This window comes from Prionailurus viverrinus, chromosome C1 (genome assembly GCF_022837055.1).
Source record: "Prionailurus viverrinus isolate Anna chromosome C1, UM_Priviv_1.0, whole genome shotgun sequence".
In the NCBI taxonomy this organism is placed as follows: Eukaryota; Metazoa; Chordata; class Mammalia; order Carnivora; family Felidae; genus Prionailurus; species Prionailurus viverrinus.
In genome coordinates this window covers 210016388-210034421 of record NC_062568.1, presented here as the reverse complement: position 1 = coordinate 210034421, position 18034 = coordinate 210016388, and the positions used below count along the sequence as shown (strand labels likewise).

Here is an 18034-nt window from a genome sequence, read left to right as displayed (position 1 = left end):
CGGTCATTGGAAGGCTTCTTGACGGTTGAGCTGGAGTCAGCCAGGAAGGGCAGCATGGAGACGGGCAGCTGAGGGCGGACTTGGACCCAGATCCGTCTGCCCTTGAACTTGTGGTTTTGCACTTAGAGCATTGTCCTGGGGACAGAGAGGCCAGCCGTTTGCTTTGGACCTCAGCAGTTTGTGGGACTGGGGTACAGTCAGACCCTCAGACCGGTGCTCCTTCCTCCCAGAGCCACCTCTGGCTTTGTGCTGTGAACAGGCTTTAGAAATCCTTGTAAGGGTCCGTGGAATGAAAGTGCCTCGCCTGGAGTCTGGCCTGTGGGTCTTCAGTGTCAGGTAGCCATTTCTCATGGAAGTTTTCTTGTGATTTAGCTTCTTTCCCTTGAGCACCCAGCGTTTTTGAGGATAGAATGACTTGATTTCACTCTCAGTGTTTGTGAAGGAGTTTCTTTTCTGGTTAACTATTAAGACTTCATTATGCCAGTGCTGAAGAGAAATCATGGTTGACTGTTCGTGGTATTTCTGTTACTTTTTCCTTTTTTAGTGTTTAGTTTTTCTTATTAGTTATTTGGTACATTTTACCGCTCATTTACCTATTGTCGAACTTTGAAGTTAGGTGCATGTAAAAGCCCTTTTTTATGAAGCCATTCATTAGTGCATCCCACTGTACATTAGTAATTTTTGGATCTTTTGACACTCAGACCGTTGTTAAGGTGTCTTGTTAAGTGTAAACTTATACTATCTGTTTTTGGTAACAGGAAGCCAGAAAATGTTAAGCTTTGAGTGTAAGGCATTCTTTTTAACATATAAAATTTCAAGTTTCCATTCTGAAACATTAAGATGAGAGGTTGCGTTATGTGGTTAGAAGGCTGTGGCTGGCGGCTCTTGCAGACGTTACTCGAAGTCAGACTGCTGCTGGCTTTTACATCAGCCACTCCTTATAATGCCCTGTAATTCCACAGTCACAGTCACGGGAAGAGATGAATGTTGGTTTTTCCAAAGGATGCGTGAATTCTGAGCTTAGTTGATAGTGTATGGGGAGAATCCCTGTGTTACCACAGGTTGCTAATCAGTAGGTACCATTGTTGATTAAATCAAACAGAGGAAGGGACGGTAAAAGTCCTGGATCGAGAATTTTCTAGAAACAGTAAAGTAGGGAGCTGATGGTTATTCTGTTTGCTAGCAGTCACACTGTGGAGAAAGACCTTATCTCTGGTGAACCATTTGATCATTGGTATAAGGAGAGAAATTGAAAATTCACAGAGGTCAAGTTTAGTCAGATTTCAACGCTCTCTTTGGCCCCCCCCCCCCCCACAATTGAGGCAACTGGTCAGTTCTTAGAAAGTGTTAACATTGTTACAGATTATTCTTACTAAACACGGAAACAATAGCGCTCCATATTTGTGTCGTAGTTTTGAATTTAAAGCCCTTTTGTATGCATCACCCCATGTAAGTTTCCCGGGCAACCCTGCGAGAGAGGTGAGAGGCTCCGTCACTGCCCTTTGTGATGAGGTCATGCAGACGTTAGTTTACTTTCCCAAGGGTAGCTGGCAAGTGAGAGAACTGAGCTTTTCACATTTTAAATATAAGATGTTAAGGGTGGTTGCTGAACTTATAAACTGTCCTTGGTTTTCTAAGTATATAAATATGCGGTTTATAATGCAGGATGAATAATCTAAAAACTTATTTAATACTGTAACCGAAGAAGGATATTTTTAGGACCCAAATAATTGACTGGCAAGACTCACAGAAATTTTTTCCTTTTTAAAAAGTTACTGTTATATAGTTTTCCTTACATGAAAACTGTAATTTTATCTACATGAAGCAGCCTGAGAGCAGAGACCTGGTCTTCCAACTTCCTCCTGACTCACTGCACCTGCCACACTGTTAGTTGGACTCCTTAGGTCCTTCCAAATGAGTTGGGGGTCGGGCTCACTGTTGGGAGATGGTTCGCATTGTAACTGCAAAATAGATATGGCATTGGTTCTTCTTAGCAAACGTTTCCTGTCTGTGCAGCACATATGGTCCCTATTAAAAAAGTTATACACATAGTGTGTGCTCACCAGCCTGTATCTTTTTTTACACACGTGTAATTTAAATTTTGAAACACTCTTAAGCCTACAGAAAAATTGCAGGTGTAGTGCAAAAGAGCTCTTTTCCCCCTGAACTGTGTGAGAATAAGTTGCTGATGCGTTTCATCATCCTCAAATACTTGCTTCTGTGTTTTCTGCAAATGAGCGCATTCTCCTCTGTAACCACTATGTAGTGATCAAAATCAGGAAATTAACACTGGGACATTTCTACCCTCTGATCCTCAGATGCTCCTGCAGCTGTCCCAGGTGACCCTGCAGTGACCCTTGTAGAGAAAGGTCCAGTCCGAACCCTGGTCCATACTGTGTTGTCTCCTCAGACCCGTTTGCTACAGAACAGTTCTCAGTCCTTTCTGACTCTCATGACCTTGACACTCTTGAAGATTACAGGCCAGTCATTTTGTGGAATGTTCCTCAATTTGGATTTGTTTGATGTTTCCTCATGATTAGATTCAGGTTTTGCATCTTTGGCAGGAATATCACAGAAGAGCCAGTATATATCTTTTTCAAAGATTAGTTTTACATTTTATTTTCTGTTTCCTTAGAGCGTTTCCCAAAGTGTATTCTGCGGAACTAGCACCTACTGTGTTCTCAACACCGTGCCACCTCTAGAAGGTAGGATTCGAAAAGCTTTTGACTTACAGGAAGGGGTGGGCTTGGCAGTGAGAGTGATTCCATCCTCGTAGTGCAGTGGAAATAGCCTGTGACCAGGCCTTGGGAGACCTGGGTTCTGCCTTTAACTTGCTGTGTGATCTTAGATGAGTTACTTAATCCTTCTGGGGGTAGCAAAACAGTACTCCCTTCGTAAAGTTTCTGTGGGGGTTCAAAAAGGCAAAGGGTTTAATCACATGGGAAGTTCAAAACACTCTGCAAATGTTAGGTACTAATACAACAGTTTTAGAATTCTAGTGTCCATTTCCCGTGACTTCGAGTAGCTGCGTGCTACTGTGGGAAAAGCCACACTGAGTCACTCACTAGCTGCGGCTCCTGGGCAAGCTAATCTGAACCTTGGGTTCTTCATCTGGAAAATGGGAGTAATTATGCCCTGGTGGGTCATTGTGGAAATTAAATGAGAGAACACAATGTAAAATTCTTTCTGACGTAGAGTCCCACAAATGTTTACTTCTGAATAAATAGTAGAAAATAAGTTTATTTGATCACATGTAGCTCAAATTGAAATGAAATGAAATGAAATGGAATGGAATGAAGCAGGAGAGAATGCCCCAAAACCCAAATTGAAGCAGTTGATTGCAAGCCTCCGTTTGCATATTTTTAAATGGAAAATGTAAATGCAGCTGAATAGTGAGAAGTTTATTGAACCCGAGTTAGGAGTTGACCTAAACCTGGACCAGAGATTTTGGTAGTGTGATTGACAGGGAGAGGGTAAATCTGGGCCGCCTAAAAAAAGAAAGGGTAAGATGTGATGATCACACACTTGAAGAAGAGGAATGGGGTTGTTAAATAGCAACATTAGGTATGTTTTCTTCAAAACAAAACAAAACTTTATTGTTTTTTTTCAACTTTAGAAAGTCTTTCGGATAATTACAACTGAGTTCAGTTCATTTTGGAGAATTTCTTTTAGAGAGATATCATACCGATGCTTGGCACATAATTAAGCACATTGGTGCTTAATTAATATTTATTTTGGATGAGTAATGATTTGAAGGTCTTAGGTTACTAACGGTGGTATTTGCTACTGTGAGCGCTGTGCTGACTTGAATATAACAATATGTGCTTATGTTTTCTGGAATCAGTTCCTTTCCTACTAATTAAATCTAAGCACATAATAATTAGAGCAGAACAGAAACATTGTAGAGCTTCCTTTTAATTTTACCACTCCAAGTTGTTGATCAAATATATTCCCAATAAGATTTAGGAATTGGGTTCACTGTTATACCAACTAATTTTGAACAGTTTGGTCTAGAGGTTGAGAGATTAATCATAATCAACTTGATTGAATAACTGTGTTCATAATTATTCACCAAAATTATTTAATTTTTATTAATTATGAATCAAAATAAAATGGATATTATCATTTCCAGGTTAGAGTTAATGTAGTTATAATTTCCCTTGCAGAGGCCAAAATGTGTTCCAAGGAGAGAGTTCAAATACATATCTTTGGAAAGGATTTGGTGATGTGACTTTCAGCTTTTAGAAATAAAACATGAAAACAAGAATTCCACTTTTTGCCTAATTAAGCGAATGAGCATTTTCGCACATTTTAGAGAGTTTTAGTTAAATTATACTGTGCCTCTAAAATTATTGTTTGGAAAATATTTGAAGGTTGTCTGGAAAAGATGGTTCATTCTCTAGAATTATAGCTGTCAGCCAGGCACATCATCTGTCAATTTCAAGAGCTTCACTAGTTATTTTTATTGTGAAGTAGGTTAGAAAATTATTTTGCGAAGTCATATATCATACACGCATATTTTGCCAGATAATGATAATGAAATGTTGTACCGTATTTGGTTGACACTTCCATTTTGCAGTGTCAAAGTTTAACGATTTGGATTAAATGCTGAGATGGAGCTGAAACCGGTGTAAACCTTACTTTTACCGTTAACTCAAGATTCTGTTACAGTCTTAGTACTGACGTGGAGATTTGAAAACTGGCACATGTATTTATCTAATTATTGTATCCTGCATAGGCATTCCAAACACACTAAAAAGCCGCTTTTAATTGAAAAACACAGTTATACAGTTTAGCCACGTGAGCAGTTCTTTTCCTGTAAAAGCAGTTACTCTTCATCACACTATAACCGGAAAAAACGAAATTTGAAAATATGAGTTTCAAGATTCTGCCTATTTGAGTTCCTAATATTCTTTACCCAGTATTAAAATTGCCATCTTCATAATGCACAGTGGGAAAATTTACCCATTGTTGTGTTTCTAAAAAACATCCAATTTATATTCGGCAGGAACCTAAAATTCTGGAAATAGCACAGTTTAAAAACTGATTAAGGGGAACCCATTGGCCTGTCATACTCCTCTTCCTTTTGAACCCATGGCTGCACATCCCCATAAAATGCTATATTTGGAATCGTGATTGAGACCATGCTTACACAGCCATTCTCCTTTTCCTCTTTAAAAGCCTTTGGGCCGATTCACCGCTGCCTGATTTGGTATCAGAGTGGAAGACAGAAGCGTTTTCTGTGGCAGTTAGTTGTGCTGTTGAGAAGAGTATCTCTTTTCTCTCATCCCACGTGTATGCACACACACGTGTGTATACCTACATGTGTGGACGGACACACATGTACACGCAGGCAGCAGCACACACCTGTCTGTGTGTACATGCATGTGTATACACATAGGTAGGAGCGTGCACACACACACACACACACACACACACACACACACACTCATATGTTTTATAGCCATAGGACAGCTGGGTCCCTCAAGGAGGCTTAAAAGAATAGATAATTAACCTCAGGTTGTGATCACAAACATAAAAATAGAAGCCGGGGTTTGATACTATGTTCATTATTGTTCAGAATTATCCTTTAAATAATAGTTTTCTCAGAGATACAACTAGTCCCATACAGTTCAGAGTAAGCCTGCTGATTGAGCACTGAGGGTAGTACTGTTTGCATAAAAGGCATCCGATAAATGGGGACTATTTGAATTGAGTATAGATTTTAGAATTTCACTTCTGCTTTCAGAATTGTACACATCATGGGAGATTTTTTTAGAAAACGAGAATAAAACCACTTTAGGGGAAGAGAGAAGGGAGGTGAAGGCTCATGTGATTTGGTATTCTGCGCTTTAAAGTTTTATGGCCCATGGTGCCTCCCTCGGGAGGATGAAGTGCAGGGAGCATGCATAAGCGCATAGCATTACACCGGTTTATAGTGGGTAATTAATACAGAACTTTCTATGAACATTCTCTCAGTCGAACACTTCGTTTTCTGATTTCATAGCAAGATTTTTTTAAAGTTTAATTTTATTTTGCTCTTAAAATTTTGGATTCTTAAAAGCCGTCAGCTTTTAAGTTTTTCAAGCTTTTATACTGCTTATAGAAATAGAGGATTGGGCATTATAATTCAATTGGTTGTGTAGTTCATGGACCAAAAAAGATTTAGTACGCTAAAATTCTCTTAAGTTCCTCCCTTTAAAATATTTCCATGTGATGTAGTAAATTTTTTCAAATTCTTTCTGTGCCCAATATTTTTCTGTTAAGATCTTTTCCTTGAGAAGAAATGTCTTAATCAGATGAAAAATGTTTGGAGAGGATTTTATTGTGACGGTGGAAAGTTTTTTATTCTTTTATGGTTTTGACGTGTTCAAAAAATAGGCTATGCTAAACAGAATTACAGGAAATGACTGGAAAAATATATTGGTGTATTTCACTTTTAATATTATTAACTAGTTCCTGTATGCCTATATAAAGTTTTTTAGTTGTAAGGCATTTAAATTTATTGAATGACAGTAAATTTCCTAGGGATTTATGCCTGGAGGAGAATTGGAGATTACTTAATTCTCCTTGATTTAGAAAACCAATGATATTAAGTAACTTACCCAAGGTCACACAATTAGAAAGTAGCAGAACTGGGTCAGAATTCTGGACTCTTGATTTGGAGTTCAGTTTATACCTTTTAGTATCAGAATAAGTTATTTTAACTATGACTTTCTGGAGCAAATTCAGTCTTTAGTATTTTAATGTATTGCTCCTAGTACCTGGTTATGCATTGCACTCTTTGGATATTGGGGCTTCCATTTTGCATTAAAAAAACAAAAAACAAAAAACAGAAACCAGACTGGGTAATTTGAAACTTTGACCTAAATGTGCCAGAATGGGCAAGAAATTTTGAGCCAGGTGAAGAGACTTTTGTTACGGGAATGAAACAAGAAATGATCTGTGAATGAATGAATGAATGAATGAAATAATACATAAAGGAAATGATCTCTTCTATAAAGTATCTGGGAGACTGATTATCAGATAGTCAGACATACCGTCTTGTCTGAAAGTAATGAACTTTTCTATCACTGATTTAGAAGAGTTACTTTTTGATGAAAGACATTAATTAAATAGATATATATATGTAAATCAAGTTAATTAAGATGGTATGTTTTTAGATTTAGGCTAGAAGGACCAGCCTCTGTATTTACCTAGGTAGCTAACTGTAGCTTAGAGTCTTTATATTGATAAGATTTGTAATTTGCTTTTGAAAGGATAAGTCTCATTTGTATTCAAGGGGATGAAATAGTATTAGTTTATGAATAAAATAGTCATATTTTATTCTAATTCCTCTTCCCTAAAACACTTAAAACTTTTTCAACTGGTTAGTAGAAGTTTTCAGGGTTTTGTGAGGTTAACTCCTTTTGCAATTTGGATGTACTTCATGGAAACCTGGTGGGAGAACCTTTAAAAGTAATGTTCTGGTTATGGGCAGCTGCTGGGATATTCCCTGTTTCTTCGCTTGTCACAGAGCAAAAGCTCGATCTTACGTTAGAGCCTCTTGACCAGATTCCTGCTGCCACCTATCTGATCAGTGTGTAAATGAGCGTTGCTAACCAAGAGGGATGGTGCTCTTGGTCTCACAGTGACCAAACTAAGCTGCCATTTCTGACCTTGCCAGTATACTTAAAAGGAGATTTTCTCTATTATTTTCTCTGAATCTATTGTTTTCTTCTTTATAGATGATCATGGGAACAGCAATAGTAGTCATGTAAAAATCTTTTTACCGAAAAAGCTGCTTGAATGTCTGCCGAAATGTTCAAGTTTACCCAAAGAGAGGCACCGTTGGAACACTAATGAGGTAGATAAATTTCTATTTTTAGGGGTATAATTATATTAAGGGCAAAATTGTTAGGTCATTTTGCATAGTACTACTTTTTATTAGCTTTAAAATCAAAATACTGAACTAGGAAGTTGTAAATGAGAAGAATATTTTATCTGGGTTTAACAGAAACCAACATGTTTCTTGAACGGTCTCTAATCTGCTTGGCTTGTGTTGAAAAATCTAACGTGCACGCTGACTTACTAAGTAAGGTAGCACGAGCTACTGTATTTGTGTTTTCTTGCATTTTGGCGGCTTTTGCATTTGGTGGTTAACTCTGCTTGCATCTCAGTTAAACACTAGTTCTTATGTCGTCATGCATTAATAAAGATACAGCCCCAGTGTTCCATAGAACATGCAGTGTCTTGACAATGTGAAGTTTCTGTGGGAAGGGCAGGTTTCTTATTAGCAAAACAGCTCCCAGTCCTCTGTGATGAAGGGTTTGCATGGAGAATTAATGGGTTTACCTTAATGATAGGAATTCTTATTGAGAACGGAGGCCGTATGGTAGATTGTATATTTGGCATCCAATTAGAAGATTTGGTAAAGGAGGATGAATGAAAGGATCTTCTCGGAAGAGGTTTCTTTTTTTGGTGAATCTTGTCTGGGAGTCTTGATATTAGGCATGGATCCCTTTGTCATCTTTCTTATTTTGAAATCCGAGTATTTCAATTTAGGTAGGGTAATACCCATTCATTGTTACTGGATGAGAGCTGGGTATGTGTCCCTCAGTTTGGGAATTCTATTCCTTTGATTCAGATGGCTGTGATTACTCGTTTTCCAACCTTGCTCTAAGTCAGTTTGTGTTGCTGGTTCGGCGTTCACTTCCAAGTTAAGTTAAATACGCACCCTCTGTATTGGGCTCTCGGTTTTGTTAAAAGACATAAGACAAATAGTGCTGCCTGTTTACCTTATTTTTGCAAGATTATTTTGCTCTAACTTCTTGACCCAGAGTGCTTTTATTTTGAGTTTTAAGAGGTTCTGTGGGTGAGAGTCTCTCTACTTACTCCAGTTTACAGATTTAAATACTCGCTAGACCCTCATAGCTTTGTTTCCTTGTCTCCACTGATTTTAAATTTCTTTTGAGGTACGTATATTTTGATTATTTGCATAAATTATATTTCCCCCTTAGACAGAACACTGTTACCTTGACAAACATTAGCCAGTTTAGAGGCCTGTTGTTTTAATCAGTCATTGATTAACTATTGTAAATGTGAAAACGAAGTAAATATGCTGAAAATTAGTCTTAATCATAGATCATTACTCTCTAAACAAAATAGTATGATTTGGGAACTGTTCAGTAGGTCATAACTAGGTCATGAATTATTTAAAACCTCAGTATGTTTCTTAGTTCTCCCTGCAACATGGATCTGCTACCATACCATTATACATTATCTCCAGTTTATTTAGAAATGAAATAAAACATGTAATTGGTATGTATTTCTTCCATATTACGTTTTACGTGAAATTGGCAATTTATTTTTAATTACGTTTTGAAATTATATTTGAAACCAGAACCAGCAAGTGCTTAATTAAAATTCGTGGTCTTAAGGGTCTTCTGAAACTGGAGTCATGGTAGCCAAAGCCCACTTGGTAGACTGGATCTGTGCACAGGCCTTCACTTTCATGTTTATTTACCTCCGGTGGTTGACACATTCCACTCGACTCTTACTTCAGATCCGTTATAAAATACCTAACAAACAATTTTTGTCGATGATGAGCTTAAAAGGAAAATACAGAGCTCTTCTGTATTTCCTTCTAGGACGCTGGCCCCCATTGCTCCTCAGAGACCACAGTGTTGTGAAAGTCCGCGTCTAGCGGGGAGACCATGGTCCCCTCTCTGGTGAAACATACACCTGGGGCTCTGAGACCCGCGGATGGTTCACGCACGCTGTCACTGCTGCTGAAAACATCAGTGAACAAAGCGTGGTCCCAAGGGTGGCTGGAGGCAGCAGGGGTGGCTCAGCCCACAGGGGTCGAGGCGCGCACCCTCTTCCCTCGTGACCCATTGTTCTCTCAGTTCTGTGTCAGCTCAACACCGACAAACACTCTTACGAGAGAACGGACTTTAAAGGTTGGCCCATATTTCATTTCAATGCAGAGGACATCGGCTTTCTTTCTTGTTTATTTTTGGCTTTGGGAAAAATAGGGGAATCTTGGAGTGACAGCTGAAGTCTTAGGAGTCCTTAATTCTGCAGTGTTATGTGGGGATGGTAACCTGCCTTTTTTTTTTTTTTTTTTTTTTTTTTAACTGGCTTGGCTGATAGGAACAAAACAGTCAGTACTTGTGTTAAAGCGCCTCCTTTGATCTAGCTGGGTACTGGCATTTCCCTATGCTCTTCAGCCTGCCAGCCTGCACGCTGACACTGGACCCGATGGAGGTGTACTTTGTGGACTTGACTCTCATTGGGGCTGTAGGCCCTGTGTACGGCAGAGGCACGCTTAGTCAGAATTGCCCTTGGGGCCTCTCGAGTCGCTCATAAAGTGTAGCCATCCTGCCATTAGCAGGGGCCCGTTTCCCTCTGGGGTTGGAATAGGTTGCTGTGTTTTGGTGGACGACTCAGTGAAGAAGCTTGTATTTAGGAGTGGTATTGTACAAAAACTGCTTTAGATCCCCCTTGCCTGGGATGAAGCGCCCCCACTGGGAGAGGCTGGAGGGAGGGAGAGTGGCGGCCTGTTTTCCAGGTACCTGCGCGGCCCGTGTGCACGGCAGCCTGGCGGCCGGAGTTGCCTGTACCAGGTGTCTCTGTCGCCCACGCTTGCTCTCTGCTGGGTGTGTGCAGTGCACGTCCTGGGCATGATGGGACTCCTCCGTACTTTTGAGAGATTCCTTTACTCACGTCGGTGTTGCAATATTGGTGATTATTTGATCAAACCCAACTTCTGTACTGTGTGCCGCGTATTTGTTGCGAGAGGGAGAGTAAGGTTGTGCCCATTCAGATGTTGCCATTTATCGAGCCTGTGTTCCTTGCTGGTGGCCGGCACTGTGTGTAATTATTTCTAAGCCGTATAATAACATTACAAGATATGCAGTATTTCCTTTTACCGTTGAGGGTATGTTGGTAAAAAGTGGTTGACTAATTTGGTCAAGCTAGCACACTTGCAAGGGCCCATCTCTCTCCGAGCTTAATTTCTTGTATATTGTTTACTAATTCGTAGGAATGTTAATTCTGTTGTGTGTTGTCTTGGCTTTTACTCAAAGACCCATGACTCTTAACCACATTAGTGTACTTGGCAAATCCATTCTGTAATTTACTTTTGGAGTAAAAAGAGTTAACATAGGATTCATCTTGTGGGTTCATGTGCAAATATTTGTGAAGTGAAAGTCACTAAAAAGGAAGACTACCAGAAGGTAGGGAGGTCCAACTAAGCTACTTTAACCTTTCTTACTGCATTGGAATAGGTAAAAGCTCCTGCCCTTCTTGAATGTTACTTGCAATTGCAAAACAAATGTTGTGTCTAAAAACAAATCAGTTTTGGACTATGCTTTCTCAGCCACACACACCCTTTGCTCAGGTTCTTACAGGTGACAGAGGAGGGATGATGATGATGATGATGATGGTGGCAGTAATTATGGCAACCAGCATTGAGCCAGCATCTATCGTGTGCGAGGCACTGGTGGGTCCTTGATGTGAATAATCGCATTTACTCCTTGAATTCATCCTGTGAGGCAGGTTATGTGATTATCCTTATGGTATCGATGAGGAGATTTGAGCCACAGAGATGTTAAGTAATGTGCCCAAGAGTGGTGGACTTGGGAAGTTAACCTTGCAGCCTGCTTTCAGAGCCTGTTCTGTCTACAGTTTGGTCCCAAAGAATAATTTCAAATAGACTTTCTCAAGATCTTGCGAGCTGTTTAGTGACTTCTAATCTTCTTGTTTTCTAAAATTGTTTGGCTTCTTTATTTACATCTTTAAGTATTATATATAAACTCAATGTGTGTTTGTATGAAGTTTTTTTTTTTTTTAAATAGCACCCCTTTCCTAGGGAAGTAGTTTTGAGTCTTAATGAATATTAATATGTAGGCTCCGGATAATGGAAAAAAATATTAGAAGTAGAAATTTTGAATCTGTGTGTAACTTGAGGGTTAGGTTTGATTTTTATATCCAGGGCAGGAGAGAAGGAATGCATTTAAACAGAGCAAATTTGTTAAAGAACCAGCTCTTATTTCATAATCAGTTTTGGTATTCACATCTTCATTAGGTGCGCTATTATAAGGTTTCTACATTTTAAGTTAATATTTTTAAGGCCCAGAGCCAGAAATAATTATGCTAATGTAACTTTCTGATTGCACAAATGACTATTCGTAATTACACATATTAGTACTCTGTGTATGTTGTCCAGACTGAAATTTCTTTTGTTTAGTCATTAATTAGCTGTTTGACTTAAAATATAACTACTGCATCCCCCCCCGGCCCGTCGCTGGATCTGGATTTCAGATGGCATTCTTCCAAAGCCAAACTAATGCCACACCAACAAACCTTTTATAATGAGAATGTTCTCCTTAAATGTTCAAACCGCTTTTGGTTGGTACTATTTTTGAACTATTAATGCTCTTTCTTTTGTTTTTCCTCTAATGCAGAGTTTCTCTAGAGTAAGCAAAGTGGAGTTCTAGTTTGTACTGATCTTAAAGTTGCATCGAAGGTTTTTAAGTTGGTGGTAGCTTCAGAGATCTTCATATAAAACGCGTCTTCTTTAATCCTAAAATGTCGGTAGAGAGCCTATAGCTACAGACTGGTGCATTCTAACTCAGGCCAAGGAACCTGAGGGTCCCTGTATAGGGAGAGAATGACACTTTTAAGTCCTGAGTATTTTTTGTTTCCTTCAATTTTTTATATTCAGGTCAGGAAAATAGGCTTTAAGACTGAGATTTATGATCTACTTCATTTCAGTTGTTTTATTTTAATTAGAAGCCACCTTTTCAAAATTCCTTTGCTCATTTTTTTTGTGTTTGCATATATTCTTGAGTGTTTTTTGTATTTTAATTTTTCTTTTGTATACCTTATAGAATCATACATTTAGGGCTGTAATTTTTGCAATGATTGGTTTTCCTAGTGAATATATATGTTGTTTTTTTGAAATATAGATCCACATTTTGGGGGGTGGGGGATCATTGAGCACCCTTCAGACTTCCATGATGGGAGCTCAAAGGAAAAGCATTAGCCTTAGGAAAGTGAGTGAGGTATTCATCGATGACTCAGAAGGCTAGTTAACCTGAGCTTGGCCTTTGTTTTGTGTAGCTTTTGGCTGTGTGAACAGTTCAAATGTTCTCAGGTTATTCTCTGAGGCCAGGCAGGGCCCTCCTGGTTAATATGCAGATAGGCAAGTGCAGATGTGACCATGACAGAGAGTGAAGTTTGAAGAGGGAAGCCATTGAATTTTGAATACAATGTATGGCATCAGATGTCAAATTAAATGTGACAATTTTGTAGCAGTTGGGCTAACTATAATTCCTCTGTTTAACTTAGTAGTATGAGGTGAGATGAATGGATACCAGAATCCAAATGAGCGTGCAAATCAGTCAGCCTGTATCAGTTTAGCATTGGGAGTAGCAGAGGGAGATTGGATGTGCTGAAATGCTGGGGGCAGATGTCCTTCCACATCTGTGGGGCACGACAGGTGAGGAGAGGTCAAAGCAGGCGGGTTTGGCTCTGAGGAACGGCAGGAGAAGCAGCTCTTCCATGCAGAGAGTTAGAGTAATGTTTATGATATTTGGATAAGATGTTAAAGAAGTTTTTTTAATTTATTTTTTATTTATTTATTTATTTATTTTTAAAAATTTTTTTTTTTCAACGTTTTTATTTATTTTTGGGACAGAGAGAGACAGAGCATGAACGGGGGAGGGGCAGAGAGAGAGGGAGACACAGACGGAAACAGGCTCCAGGCTCCGAGCCATCAGCCCAGAGCCTGACGCGGGGCTCGAACTCACGGACCGCGAGATCGTGACCTGGCTGAAGTCGGACGCTTAACCGACTGCGCCACCCAGGCGCCCCGAAGTTTTTTTTTAAAGGAAGGAAATTCCTGCAGACCTACCTTAGTTTTCATCCAAATGATTTTTATTATATAATATTATTTCAAAATGTAGCATTTAGGAGAATACTTGGCTCATAGTCTGTACAATAAGTATTTGTTGAATGAATGAAATGGGTAAAAACGCAAAAAACTCAGTATAAATTTGTGAACTCTTGGAGTTCTTATGCAGATATAAAACTCATATATATACGTATGTGTATATATATATACATATATACGTATATATATATATACACATATATATATACATATGTACACACACACACACACACACAAAGTCTCTTGCAACATGAATGTAAGAGTGAGTGTTCTCAGGCAGGGTCTTTTGAATTTGGCACGTGGCACTATCATGTGCCCTGCAGTGACCCCATCCCTCTCTCCGTTGAACTATTTAGAAACTGATTTTTGCTCAGCAAGCATTTCTAGAAGTCTCTTGTTAGGCCTTGGTACAAATACATGATTTAGTCTGAAGTTCACTTCTGCTTTTTCTCATTAGCCTGAGAACATCTTAAATGGCTACCCAGGCAGTTGTAATTATAGACCACGAACTTGAGCAGTGGATCTGTGTGGTAGAAAGATTTTTTTTTTTAAATGTTTTATTTATTTTTGAGACAGAGAGAGACAGAGCATGAGCAGGGGAGGGGCAGAGAGAGAAGGAAACACAGAATCCGAAGCAGGCTCCAGGCTCTGAGCTGTCAGCACAGAGCCCGACGCGGGACTTGAACTCACAAACCGCAAGATCATGACCTGAGCCGAAGTCGGATGCTTAACTGACTGAGCCACCCAGGCGCCCCAAGATTTTTTTTTTAATGTTTCTTAATTTATTTTTGAGACAGAGAGAGACAAAGCGTGAGCAGGGGAGGGGCAGAGAGAGAGAGAGCAAGACACAGAATCGGAAGCAGGCTCCAGGCTCTGAGCTGTCAGCACAGAGCCCGATGTGGGGCTTGAACTCACAAACCGCGAGATCATGACCTGAGCCGAAGTCGGACGCTTAACCAACTGAGCCACCAGGCGCCCCAGAAAAATTGGTTTTTAGGTTTTATTTTTTTCAGGTTATATTAAATTAAGATGTGAAATGAAAACTTTCGTAGTGAACTCAAGGACCACTGATACCTGGAAAGGGTACAGAACTGACAGTCAGGAACTGGTTCTATCTAGTCTAGTCTTGACTCTGCCACCTGTTAGCTGAGTGCTGGGTGAGCCACCTGCTTGGCCTCTATTCAGTCTTCACGAACGTGCTAAGTCACCTTCTAGGATACGTTGCAAGCCCAGTTCTCCAGTTTTGGAGGCTCAATCACTGTTGCTTTCAGAGTTGTTTGGGAGTGGAGGACGTTCAAGGCAGGCTTGGGTCCAGCTGGGGTATGTGTTTATTTATTTTTTTCTGTTAATCATCCTTTATTTTTAAAACATATGGTTCAGTGACTTTTACTTTTTTAATTTATTTTTTTAAATGTTTTTATTTATTTTGAGAGGGAGAATGTGCACTTACGCACACACGTGCATGCACACAAGCTGGGGAGGGGCAGAGAGAGGGAGAGAGAGAGAATGCCAAGCAGGTTCTGCGCTGTCAGCACAGAGACCAACACGGGGCTCCATCTCACAAACCCTGAGATCATAACCTGAGGCGAAATCAAGAGCCGGATACTTAACTGACTGAGCCACCCAGGCGCCCTGGTTCAGAGGTTTTTAGTATAGTATATACACAGTTGTGCAGCCGTCACCACCGTGTAATTCTGTAACATATTCTTCACCCCAACAGCTTAGGGGTTTTCCATCTCCCTGGACTTAGTGGAGTTAGCACCCTCAAGGTTCTTCTTTGGTATCTCCTCCCAAGCTTTGATACCTGTCTGGCACTGGAGCTGAAATTTGAATAGATTGTCCTTTTGCACAGGTCTTAACACACAGCTGTTTCCTGAGATTTTTAAAATGTTCAAGTACCAGTGAGGATCCAGTTGGGGCCATGTTTTTCTGAGGGAAGAAGAGGGCTTGAGTAGAGTTTTCAGTTGCATTGAAACTCTGTATACTCTGTGCACTCCGAGCAGTGGGTCTCATGGGGATAAACTGCCCTGCGCTATGTAGTAACGGTGGGAGACTTTGGTGGTGATGACTTCCCATAAGGGAAGCTGAGTCCTGCTGGAAAACCAGCTGAGATGGAAAAGGGAAGGATACATGGAGAGGTGGGCATTCTTTTTAGCTCCGTTGTATTCAAGCTGAGCTGGCATCAGAATCACCTGGGGGGCTTGTTAAAAACACAGATTGCTTGGCTCCACCCCCAGTTTCTGCTCCAGTAGGTTCGGGGTGGGGCTTAAGAATGTGCATTTCTAACAAGTTCTGGGTAGAAACTTAACCTAGATGAAGAATCTCAGCCCCCTAGAAGTGTATTCTGATTAATTTCACTTGACTTGAGTCCTAGCTCTGCTGCCCTTATACCTCTCAGGTATATTTTGGTGTACTTTGGCTTCATGGGATACAATTGAGCTTTCTAGAATCTTTTTCTCTTGTACCTAGAAGTAAGAGAATGCAGTTTGTGTTTTGGTATTTATCTAAAGCATCTGTTAATATCTTGTTATATAGGAAGCCCTTTTAAAGTACAGGTGGTCAGGGGGGCCTGAGGGGCTCCGTTGGTTAAGCATCTGACTTTCGGTTAAGCATCTGACTTTGGCTCAGGTCATGACCTCATGGTTCGTGGGTTCGAGCCCTGTACCGGGCTCTGTGTTGGTGGTATGGCGCCTACTTGGGATTCTCTGTCTCCCCCACTCTCTCTCTGCCCCTTCCCCACTTGCACTCTGTCTCAAAATAAATAAATAAACTAAAAAAAAAAAAAAGTACAGGTGGCAGTAGGAGTTATGTGGAGGCATATTCTAATTTTTGTGACCTTGTTCTGAAGAGGTAGCTTGAAGGATCATCTCCACTCTCTTTCTTTCCCATCTCCATTTGGCCCAAATAGCTGAAAACAGCAGATTCCTAAAGCTGAACCTCATAACACCTACTTACCTACCTGTCTGTCCACCTTCCAGTCTTTTTAATACTACCTACCAAATGTTTCTAATGATAAATTCTGTATTCTTGGTGATTATGAAGTTCTGTTGAAGATTTTAAGAGAAGTTCCTAAAATATAACCCAAGTTTTCCAATTTTAATGCTTTTAGAAAGCTGGAAAAAAAAAGGAAAAAGAAAAAACACACAAAGAAATCCTTTCTAGATGGCTGAGAAACCACAGATGGGCTGGGGTGGATGTGATGAAGATACATTTGTGTTTGGGAGAGTGTTTTCTCTGTAGGGGAGAGTATTATGGGCAGGATGTGTGGATTTCTTGAGGCTTTCTCATATGCTTTGGTGCTTGTGTGTTCTCTGGTCTGGTGAAGGGTGTAGAGTTGAAATAAATGTGAAACTCAGCCAACCTGTTGTTTATGCCTGGGGAGAAAGGAGGAGAGGGGAAGGGGCTGCGGCTCTGGGGAGTTGGGCAGGACTGAGCAGGGGTGCGTGCGCACGTCTAGGTGGAATTCTGAGTTCTTAACCTTGAGTTCGTTCTTTTTGGATTCCCAAGGAGTTTCTGGGGAAAAAAAGAGAAGGTTCCATGTCCAAGAAAACAGGAAGCTGAGAGGTAGCTTGACCTGGTCTAGAAAGTAGAGCCTCTTGTGCTTGAAGTCAGAGGGAGCTTATGATGGAGGGCATGGCCACCAGAGATGCTGCAACAGGAGCCCTTGAACCCAGGCCACCCATTCTACCTTTTCTGTTATGGAAAAAAAAATGTTTTTAAATTAAGGTTTAAATTTTTTTAGAGCAGTTTCAGGTTCATAGCAGATTGAGAGGAAGGCACAGGGAGTTTTCTCATACAACAACCCCTGCCCGCAAACATGAATAGCCTCCCCAACTACCAGTGCCCCCCACCAGAGTGGTACCTCTCTTACAACTGACATACCATCATCACCCAGAGTCCCTCGTTCCCATTATGGTGCACTCTTGGTGTGAAAATGTCATTTCATGGCTTGGTAGCTCTTTTCTTTTTAGTGATGACTAATATTCCACTGTCTGGATGGACCATGGTTTGTCTGTTGATGTACTAAAGGCCATCTTAGTTGCTTCTAAGTTTTGGCAATTATGAATAAAGCTGGTATAAACATCCGCAGGGTTT

At 40.2% G+C, this 18034-nt stretch overlaps 1 protein-coding gene across 7 annotated transcripts in view; it reads left to right on the top strand.

The window, feature by feature from the left end:
• Nucleotides 1-18034, top strand: part of CAMTA1 (calmodulin binding transcription activator 1) — an 850989-nt gene that overhangs the window by 26672 nt on the left and 806283 nt on the right. For 6 of the 7 annotated variants that reach the window (XR_007154534.1, XR_007154531.1, XR_007154533.1 and 3 more), the window contains exons 1-2: nt 2691-2705; nt 7728-7846. Coding sequence is in view for 1 of the 7 variants with exons in the window: in XM_047869348.1 (XP_047725304.1) it covers nt 2636-2705; nt 7728-7846 (189 nt within the window). In the remaining 6 variants the exon portion in view is untranslated. Of the gene's footprint in view, nt 1-2635; nt 2706-7727; nt 7847-18034 lie in introns of those variants that run through there. The other variant, XM_047869348.1, reaches the window with a different exon arrangement.